Below are 10770 nucleotides of genomic sequence, written 5' to 3'. Positions count from 1 at the left end.
TCACATTAGTCAGAGAGAAATTCAACAAATCTGAAGCTGATGGAGATGGATAAGAATTTTGTCACTTCACAGTTGGGTGGGAAGTCGTTTAGAAGATCCGCTAGCTCTAATCCCATTCTATTTAGGCTTCTGCTTACTGTGACATTGTTTTCATTGTTCCTCAAATAAGCATTGGTGATGTTTGTGTCACACAGTTAGCCAGAAAATCTGATTAATAAAGATGTCTTACCCCTGTCATGCAAGCCTCTTTCATCAAAGTTTCAGTGTGTCATTTGAATCCAGGAAACCTGCCATTTCGGGCTCAGGGAAAATTATAGTTTTGTTTCTGTAAATCAAGAATGACTTCTGTTCAGATGATACCAGAAGGCTCAGAAATTAGTTATAGTCAGTAATGGGCAGCCAAAATTTTTACTGCCACACTGTGGGTGTGATTTATTTCGTGGGTGTGTCTTAATGGTCATGTTAGTGGGTAGGAGTGATTGCCAGCCATGTGATCTGGTGGGAGTGAGTTGAACGATCATCATTGTTCAAGTAAACTGATAAGTCCTTGACTTACCAGTGTCGCTAGCTGGGATGACAATTTGCTTTGCGTTTCTCACGCTCTCCTTCCTGGGTCGCCCCTCCCGCCTCAGGCTGGGTAGCTGGGTGAACGGGTGCTGCCAGAAGCATAAATGCTGCCAGCGCCGCTTCCACCCATGCCTTTTTCTTGCATCTCGGGCGGGAGGTGGCCGTGTGAGGTTGGAAGGGAGCCAGACAGGAAAGAGGGAAGGTCATCCGAGGTCAGGAAGGAGGAAAGAGGAAAAAAGCAAGGAGCGCAATGCAGCAGCAGCAGCAGGGGGGGAAAGGAGAGACGAGACGAGACCAATAATCCAGGAAGTAACAGCCGCCGATCAGCTGGAGCTGCGCACGCATCTTCATTTCCGCCGGTGGAACTGCGTTCCATCCCATCCTGCCTGCTGCCCACCCCTGGTTATAGTAGAAGATTGGGGAAAGAGGCCAAGATGCACACCCTGTGAATATAGGCATTATGTTGTTAATTCTGACCACCGTGAGTGAAACACACTAGTGCCTGCATCCATACGATACTCTTAGCATAGTAAAACCATTCTGCTGCTCTCAGTACAAAACTGGAGCATCTTCTAGAGCAGGGGTGTCAAACTGGAATTCTTTAAGGGCCATATCAGCATTGTAGTTCTCCTCCGCAGGCCAGCCAGGGTAGGAGACTGGATGGATGCCTCCCATGGCTTCCCCTGTGCCCCATTTTCGGCCTACATAGCCTCCTCTAGCACTTTGTCAGTCAAAAAGGGGCATGGGAGGCTGCGCCTGCACGAGTGAAGGACTGCAAAAAATTTTACTACCACACTCTGGGTGTGGGTTATTTTGTGGATATGGATTGCTGGCCATGTGACCAGGTGGGAGTAGCTTGATGATCATGTGACTGGGGGTGGCTTAAAAGTAAGGTGACCAGACATCCCGATTCCCATGGGACAGTCTCGCTTTTTGTCAATTTGTGCCACATCCCGCTGGGTTTTTAACAAGTTCCGCTTTTTTGACATACCAGCCGGCGGTTTGTATGCTGGCTGGAGATTGTGTTGTAGCTGCTTACCATGCAATCAGGTGGCTTGAAAGGATCAGCTGACAAGCAGCTCCACTTCCACCCTGGGGGGCTGGGATGGGCACAGGGGATGTCAACACTACTATAGAGGCGCCGACGCTGCTGCTCTTCAGCCTGCCTGAGCAGCCAACGCCACACCCCTTCGCATGGAGAAAGAAAGAGAGACAGGATGGTCAGGGTGGCTGGCGAGTCCCAGGTGGCTTCCCATAGAAGCCGAAGCAGCGGATTCGCCATCCTGGCCCTTTTCTTCGTCAGGCGCTGCTCGGGGATTCATCGGCAGCATGCCAGGTGCTCTGTCAATGTTCCCATCCAGCAGCTATGTGGAGGAGCACGCCTAACAGGCCCAAGCATCGTGAAAGAGAGAGAGAGGATGAGAGAGGGGGAGAGGGAGAGAAAGAGGGAGGGAAGGAGGAGGGAGAGAGAGAGAGAAAGAAAGAAAAATATGGAGAAAGAAAGAGAGAGAGAGAAAAGAGATGAAGGAAGGGAGAGAGGAAGAGAGAGAGAAAAGATAGAAATGAAGGAAGGGAGAAAAAGAAAGAGAAAGAGAGAAAGGGAGGGAAGAAGAGAGAGAGAGAAGATAGGAAGGCCTACATAGCCTCCTATAGGAAGGAAGGAAGAGAGAGAGAAGGAAGGAAGAGAGAGAGAAAGAGAGAGAATGAAAGGAAGGAAGGGAGAGAGAGAGAAGGAAGGAAGAGAGAGAGAAAGAGAGAGAATGAAAGATGGAGGAAGAGAGAGAAAGAGAGGGAAGGAGAGAGAAAGAAAGAAAGAAAGGGAGGGAGGGAGGAAGAAAGAAAGAAAGAGAGAGAGAAAGAGAGAGAGAGAAGAGAAGGGAAGGAAGGAAAAGAGAGAGAAAGAAAGAGGAAGAGAGAGAGAAAATAAGAAAACAATTTTTTTTGCTCCATGTACACCAAATTTTTAATCATGCCCCCCCTCTTCCAGTGGTCAATATTAAATATTAAAATATGGTCACCTTAAAATAAATAGGTAGGTAGGTAGATATAGATAGGCCAGAGAGAGAGGGAGAGGAAGTGAAGCCTGAGAGAAGAAACAGGCCTGAGGCCTAGAGAGAAAGAGAGAGAGAAAGGCCTGAAGGAAAGATAGAGAGAGAGGCATGATGAAAAATTAGAGTGGTCTAAGGCAGCGTTTCCCAACCGGTGTGCCGCGGCACACTAGTGCGCCGCGAGACATCGTCAGGTGTGCCACGGCGAGAGGCGGCGGAGGAGAGTGGGCGGATCGGGTGGGCAATGGGGCAGGGCGGAGAAGCCAGGGGCGCGTTTGGCCGGAGGCACCTACTGCCGCACCTCCCTGCCCCTGCCTCCCCACGGTGCCTCCGGCCAAACGCGCCCCTGGCTTCTCCGCCCTGCCCCATTGCCCGCCCGATCCGCCCACTCTCCTCCGCCGCCGCCTCCTGCCTTGGGGCGAGCAATCCGGGAGTCCGGGACTGTGTGGCTTTGCGCCATGAAGAGAAAACAGCCGACTTTTCCCTGCTGCCGTTTTCTCTTCATGGCGCAAAGCCACACAGTCCCAGACTCCCGGATCGCTCGCTTCTCCGGTCAGCAAAGCCATCTGCCCAGGAAAGCGCCGCGCTGGCCGGAGAAGCGAGCGATCTGGGAGTCCGGGACTGTGTGGCTTTGCGCCATGAAGAGAAAACGGCAGCAGGGAAAAGTCGGCCGTTTTCTCTTCATGGCGCAAAGCCACACAGTCCCGGACTCCCGGATCGCTCGCTTCTCCAGTCAGCAAAACCATCTGCCCAGGAAAGCGCCGCGCTGGCCGGAGAAGCAAGCGATCCGGGAGTCCGGGACTGTGTGGCTTTCGGCCGGGCTAACGGGAGGCGGCGTGAGGCCGGGCGCTGGGGACGTCTGGGAGGGCGAGGAGGCTGATGGCTGCTGCACACTCCACTCTCTCTCCGGCTCTCTCTCGCTCTTTCTTTTTCTCTCTGTTGCTGGCGTGGTGAACGAGAGAGAAAGAGAGAGAGAGAAAAAGGAGGGGAGAGAGAATGAGAGAAAGAAAGCAAGAGAAAGAGAGGGAAAGAAAGCAAGAGAGAGAGAGAAAGAAAGGGGGGAAGGAGGGAGAGGGAAAGACATAGAGGGAGGGAAGGAGGGAGAGAGAAAGAGCAAAAAAGAGAGGAAGAAAGAAAGAAAGAGGGATGGAGAGAAAGAAGGGAAGGAAGGAATAGAAAGAGGGAGGGAGAAATAGAGTGAAATGGAGGAAGAGATTTTTTTTTGTCCAAACTTTTCTTTAGCCCCCCCGCCGCCCCCCCCTTCAGTGTTCCCCAGAATTTTGAAAACATGAATAATGTGCCGCGGCTCAAAAAAGGTTGGGAAACACTGGTCTAAGGGAAAGATGACAGATAGATAGATAGATAGATAGATAGATAGATAGATAGATAGATAGATAGATAGACAGATAGATAGATAAATATAAGGTGACCAGACATCCTGGTTTTGGCGGGACAATCCCACTTTTTAACCATTTGTCCCGCGTCTCAGAGCATTATTAAAACGTCCCAATTTTTTCAAAGAAGCCACTGGCTGGAGGTTGCTGGACCTCCGCATCAGCCAATTTTGGGCAGCGCAGAACTTAAGCTTCCTTTTTCAGGGCTTCCAAGTGTTTTCCCTGCAGATTCTACTTGCTGGTGCCAGGAAAAACTTGGAAGCCACGAAGAAGGAAGCTCAGTTTCTGCTCTCGCCACTTTTTACTCTTCGTCCCCTCAGCCTGAGGGAGAGATAGATAGAGAGAGGGGGGGGCTGAGTGAGAGATAGAGAAAGAGAGATAGAGAGAAAGAGAGAGAGGCCTGAGGGAGAGAGAGAGAGAAAGAGAGAGAGAGAAGCCTGAGAGAAAAAGAGAGAGAAAGATAAAGAGAGAGACAGAGAAAGAGAGTCCGCATTGGCCTATGGAACTCTAATGAGTCCGTATTGACCAACAGAAGGAGGTGTAGAGCAGTACAGTAACAGCCTTGCAGAAAATATATGGCAGCTGTTATGAAAACACAAATTCACCCAAGGAAAACACAAGGGGTGAGAAGGAACCTCACTGTTGTCCTGCCTTGATGTTCTTTGGTGTCAGAAAGAACCAAAAGGAAACGCTATCTAGATTTCCGCTAGTATAATCCATAGCAATGAAGTTGAGTTCTAATATTTCTTGGGTTGGTGGCTTCCCAGCCTGATGTACCTCAAAAGATTGACAGAGAGGGAAGCCCAAAGACTCTGTGCTTCCCAAGGGACGTGGGTCCAGGATAGTAGAGAATTAGGCTGTGGGGACGGTTGATTTGGAGGTGGGGAGAGGCTGGCTTTCCTTATGTATTTGAAGTCTATTCATCAGAGAGGAAAAACCAGGTTCTCTAAAAGAAGGAATTGGCTCAAGGAGACTTGGTCAGGAATCTGTGACTTGGATCCTTCACAGCCACATGGTGATGGCTGGATTAGAACATAGAACAGAAGGGCTCAACGTTCCGACTGGCGAACCCAACTAAAGCAAACACGGTCAAGACAATCCAATCTCTTAAGGCAAAACTTTATTAAGGACATTGTATTGGCAAAGATGAAGGCAAAACCAGATCCAGCTAATTTGCACCCAGAGTCACATAGTTGAAATTCAGGTTTTCCTCGCCCTATTGGACCAGGTCATATTGTACAATGGACAATAGGTCATATTGTACAATGTCCTGGTGTTGTTCTGAGAACGTTTGGTAAAAAACTGCTGAAGTGTCCTTGGTTCTCACGGCTGGCATCTTGATGTCTGAAACCTAAATTCTATCCCTCTCCCACCTTCCCACCCATAATTCCTTGGAAGCTGAGAAGTGAAAATAGTTGCAACCGCAAAAATGCCTTAAAGCTTGAGAGTGGCCTTTGACAGAGCTGCCACCTTGGGAGCCGAGGCTCAATGAGAGAGACTTTCCAGTCCCTGCTGGAAAGGGAAACAATCAGAAGTTGTGTATTTTGCTGTTTTTCATCATGTCTTCTGTGTAACAAGGAGCGTCTCTGTTCCTTTCCACCAGATCATCAATCATGGTCATCAGTTCGGCCACCTGAGCCTCCCCTTCTTCCCCTTCGGCCGTGCTGTTGAAAGCCAGGCACCGGTTCCCGCAGTCAGCAATATAATCCTTCCATTTTTTACCTCTGCAAGATATTATTTTTTCTAGAGATTCACCTTCCAGGTCATCTTTGTGGGTGAACAAGAGGATCGTGTAATCCCTGGCTTTCAGGCCCAAAGCGTCTTTGATCTGCGGAGCCACGTCCACCTCCTCGGGGATGAAACGTAAAATACGCATGACGTGCAGAATGACATGGGGACCCGGGGAGCAAAACTTCACACATTTGCTCACTTCTGCAGCAATATCCTCTTCTCGATGATACAGACTGGAAATGCCAGGCGTGTCAACAACCACAACCTTCCTGCCTTTCAGCTGTGCCTCCTTCTTTTTGCATGATTTTGTTATTGACTTCCTTGAGACCCCAGACTCGAAGAATTCGCTTCCCAGAATTGCGTTTCCCGTCGCACTTTTCCCACTGTTGGCCCCGCCCACCAGGACGATCCTCCGTTCCAATCCTGCAACCCAAATGGGAGAGGAGAGAAAAAGATGACTGGTCAACATCATAGCCTGTCCCTCCACCCAGGACAGTAACTTCCACTCCCTCCACCACCACCCACCACCCCAAGACCAAGACTTTACCTTCATTGCTTTCAGCCATTTCCAGAGAAGTCGCACAGAACAAAACCCGGGATTTCTGCGTGAAAAGAAAAACAGAGTCAGCCAAAGGAGAGTCACCCACTCCTCACTGCCCTACAGACAGACCATTCTGATCCTGCCCTCTATGCCATCCCCCTTTTTATGCAGCTCTTCAATTCTTGGGATCATGCACTTTTGGGTATTTAGGAATGGGGGTTGGATTGATGTCCCAATAGACATACTCAATTCCAGCTCCAGATGAGAGGCCAGAGGCTGAGGACAATGCTGTCCCAGGACCTTGTAGGAGATGATGACCGGATGGAGACCTTCCTGCCTTCAATGATTGGCTGCTGATGGGTAGTAGTGCTGATAGGCAGCAGATCCCCTCCAATGAGGAACAGCTGCCTCCCACACCGGATCCAAGGGCAAGGTCAGAGAAGGGCTTTAAGGCTACTCGAGAGGAGGTCTCCCCACCACTCCTCACAAGGAGCATCCAGGGGGGAGTGACTTAAGGTGGAGCCCTGGTGAGTTAGTCTTTGCCAGGAACAATTGCTTACACTCCCTCGGCTTGCCTCACTAGGAAGATTCTTCTCCATCCTTGGCCTTGGATCTTGCCCTTCTCTTGTAGATTGCTTTTGGCCTTTGCTTCTCTGGTCCCTTCTTGCCTCGGATCTTTTATTGCCCCGATGATTACCTTTCTCTTGCTTCTGGACTCTGCCTTGTGGACTGGGCTTGGAACCCTGGACTTTGCCCTGTGAGTGGGCTCCTACTCTGCGGGCATTCTTCCTACTATTGTTTGGGGGACTGAGGATGGCTGCCTTCAAGATAGCCTGGAGGGCCATTGGCTGGACCGTTTATCGGAAAACGTAAAGGTCTCTCTAGTCAGGAAGGAAGGAAGGAAGGAAGGAAGGAAGGAGAGAGAGAGATAGGAAGGAAGGAAGGAAGGATAGATATAGGGAAGGGAGAAAGGAGGGATAGAGAAAGGGGAAGGAGGGAGGGAGGAAAGAGATAGGGAAAGAGGAAAAGAAGGAAGGAAGAAAGGAAGGAAGGAAGGAAGGAAGGAGAGAGTTAGGAAAGATAGGAAGGAAGGAAGGAAGGAAGGAAGGAAGGAAGGAGAGAGTTAGGGAAGGGAGGAAGGAAGGAAGGGAATAGAGAAGGGAGGAAGGAATGAAGGGTATAGGGAAGGGAATAAGGAAGGAAGGAGAGAGATAGAGAAGGGAGAAAAGAAAGGAATGATAGGGAAAGGGAGGAAGGAAAAAAAGGTCTTTCTAATCTTGACCTTGCTTTGACCACCCTGGGTCACAACAGATGCCCTCTGCCCTCCAGCCAGAAGCATTCAGGGAAAAAGACAAATGAAGGTGTTCTCTCTAAATGCTAAATGCTGATTTGACATCTCAATATGAAAACTCCAGAGAGGGGAGAGAGCTGTGATTGAAGGGGAGGGGTTAGGACGAAGGTGACCCCTTCTTGCACTCAATTGCAGCTCTTTTCTTGTTTGGCAAACTTCAGAAAAGGACCAATTCCCCCCTCCTCAAATTACCTGGAATTCCCCTCCCTCCCCTTCACAATACAGTCACGTCTATTGATACGTTGCCTGCTTTTCCCTCCCCCTCCTTCCTCCTGTCGCCTTTCCTAACAAGGGATCCTGAGGGTCTCGGTTAAAACTTCCCCCTCTGGTTGGCTTTCCTAATATTGGGGGTCCTGGCTGTCCCACCCACCCATTAGCATCTGCCACAGGTGAAAAATCGCTTGTTCTCGTGCAAAAGCAGCAGCTCCACCAATGCCCAGGAGGAGCCCTGCTCTCGCCCCACTTCCCTCTGCTGCCCCATGAAATGCCAGTTTGGGGGTCCCCCCTTTCCCCCAGGCTCACCTGTTTGGAGAGAATCAGGAATCCCCGTTGACAGGTGGATCTACTTCTGTCCTTTGCTGCTTCTCTGCAAGATCTCCTTGTCCTGGTGGAGTTTATGATAGGAACAGAGTCCACAAATTATAATATCACTTAAAACAATCAGCACAAGATTGCATCGCATCAGGACTTTCGGTTTTCCTATCCTAAAAAGAGACCCTGGAATACGGGCAACTTTCTCTCTCCATCATTTAAGGTCTTCCTTGTGTCATGCTGAATATTGACAGACTCTCAGAGACATTTAGTAATGAAAGAGTTAACTATGTGTGCCTTAACCGCGGGGTTAAGGTCCTAACAGACTTTAATCAATCACAAACCACGACACCTTGGTGTCTGGGAAGCTGGGGGAGAGGAGGGCGAAACAGAGGGTGTTTCTCAAAGCAGGAAGCCCTCACCTCTGAGCATGGCAAGAGGGAGCACCTGCAGCCCACTTCCTCCAAAGGCTGGGCCACTACTCTGCCAATCCAGTCCTGGCTCGAAGGCTCAGCCTGGAGATTATTATTTTATTTTATTTTATTTTATTTTATTTTATTTTATTTTATTTTATTTTATTTTATTTTATTTTATTTTATTTTATTTTATTTTATTTTATTTTATTTTATTTTATTTTATTTTATTTTATTTATTTTATTTTATTTTATTTTATTTTATTTTATTATTTTTTATTTTATTTTATTTATTTTATATTTTATATTTTATATTTTATATTTTATATTTTATATTTTATATTTTATATTTTATATTTTATATTTTATATTTTATATTTTATATTTTATATTTTATATTTTATATTTTATATTTATTTTATATTTATTTTATATTTTATATATTTTTTATATTTTATATTATTTTGTATTTTATATTTTATATTTTATATTTTATATTTTATATTTTATATTTTATATTTTATATTTTATATTTTATATTTTATATTTTATATTTTATATTTTATATTTTATATTTTATATTTTATATTTTATATTTTATATTTTATATTTTATATTTTATTTTATATTTTATTTTATTTTTTATTTATTAATTTTATTATTAGAGTTGAAAGGGACCTTGCAGGTCATCTAGTCCAACCTCCTGCTCAAGCAGGAGACCCAACACCACTCCAGTCAGATGGCAGTCCAATCTCTTTTTGAATGTGTTGAGTGATGGGGCATTCCTGGAAAACAGTGTGACCCCTCCTCTTTGTGGCAACCCCTCAAACACCTATATATTGCTATCATGTCTCCCCCTGGCCCTCTTCCCTCCCACCATCTTTGGCTGGTGCCCCCAAATGGGCCCACTACCTCCCTTGGTCCCTGAAGCGTGGGGGGGGGGCTCCCAGATCTGTAGAGATTTTTCAATCGTTCACACGCACACATGTCCGCCGTGCCCCCCATCAATGGTGTCCCAGTTTACCAAAGTTAAAATCTGGTCACCTTACTTAAAGGTCATGTGAATGGCTTAAAGGTGGCCAACTTGACGTCTCTCACGTCAAGGGTTTGGGTTAGGGTGCCTGGCCTCTCCTCGCCTCAAAGAGATACAATTTCCCATGATCTATTTACTATTACTGATCATCCAAAATATACTATTTAATTCTATATATTTGTGCTATATGTGTACATACATATTACACACAAGTACACAAAAATATACATCATCTACTATATAAACTGTATGTGTATGTACACACACACATATACATGCACAGCTCTTCTAAAATTATACACATTCAGCCTCATTTACTGCTATAGGAAAAACATACCCAAGAGCCCACAAGGGGGGGGGAAAGAAAAAAAATCAAATGTTTTCCTACTGGTTCTGTGTACCTGACTAAAATTCTTCTACCAGTTATGCATACCTGACTATACCCGTAGGAGCCCATCACTGGCCTGCACCCTGTTTTGGCTTGCAGGGTGCTTCAGGAAGCTATCCAGGCTGAAAATGGAGAAATGGAGAAAAGGCCCACAGAGTGCTTCAAAATGACTGTTTTTGCTGCCAGAGACACCGTGGGCTGGTCCTTTGCTATTTCCAGGCTGGCCCCGTGGAACATATTTAAGCACCCCGTGGGCCAGATCCCGCCCACAGGCCTTGAGTTTGATGCCACTGTTCTAGAGTCATCCAAATTTATTGTGCTGTAATAACAGTCATGGGCACAAGCTATATTTCTCAATTTTATTTTTATTCATTGATTGATTGATTTTGTCCAATACACAATGAGGGTTTTAGTGGGTACACACATAATAAAATACATGATGAAGGTTATAGAGGAGATACTCATAGTAAAATATATCTAAGAAAGAATAGAAGAGAAGTTATAGGAATAGACGTATCAATGAAAGAATAGAAGAAGAGATATAGGAATAGAAGAAAGGTATAGGAGATATAGGAGAGAAATAGGACAGGGGACGGAAGGCACTCTAGTGCACTTGTACTCGCCCCTGTTAAGTCTGTATATAACCAATGTAAAATTCTGTAAAAGAAAAGACCTTGTAAATACTGTTTAAACTATGAATAAACCTTGGCCGCGTCTGATTGGCTAAGACGCGCGGCCGTTTCTTTTAGGCGCGAGCCTTAAACGTATAAAAA

General features: G+C 46.4%; 1 protein-coding gene across 1 annotated transcript; it reads right to left on the bottom strand.

Annotated features, from left to right (window-relative positions):
* Positions 1 to 5537: 5537 nt before the first annotated feature.
* LOC139175748 (GTPase IMAP family member 9-like) lies at positions 5538 to 7126 on the bottom strand. Its single transcript, XM_070767034.1, has 3 exons — positions 6842 to 7126; positions 6288 to 6342; positions 5538 to 6163 (listed from the first exon to the last, which is right to left on the bottom strand). The coding sequence occupies exons 1-3, from the start codon at positions 7124 to 7126 to the stop codon at positions 5538 to 5540; spliced, it is 966 nt and encodes a 321-aa protein (XP_070623135.1).
* Positions 7127 to 10770: the final 3644 nt, after the last annotated feature.

Source organism: Erythrolamprus reginae, chromosome 1 (assembly GCF_031021105.1).
Source record: "Erythrolamprus reginae isolate rEryReg1 chromosome 1, rEryReg1.hap1, whole genome shotgun sequence".
Lineage (NCBI taxonomy): Eukaryota > Metazoa > Chordata > Lepidosauria > Squamata > Dipsadidae > Erythrolamprus > Erythrolamprus reginae.
Note: the sequence above shows the minus strand (reverse complement) of the source record. Positions and strands in the feature narration are given on the sequence as shown.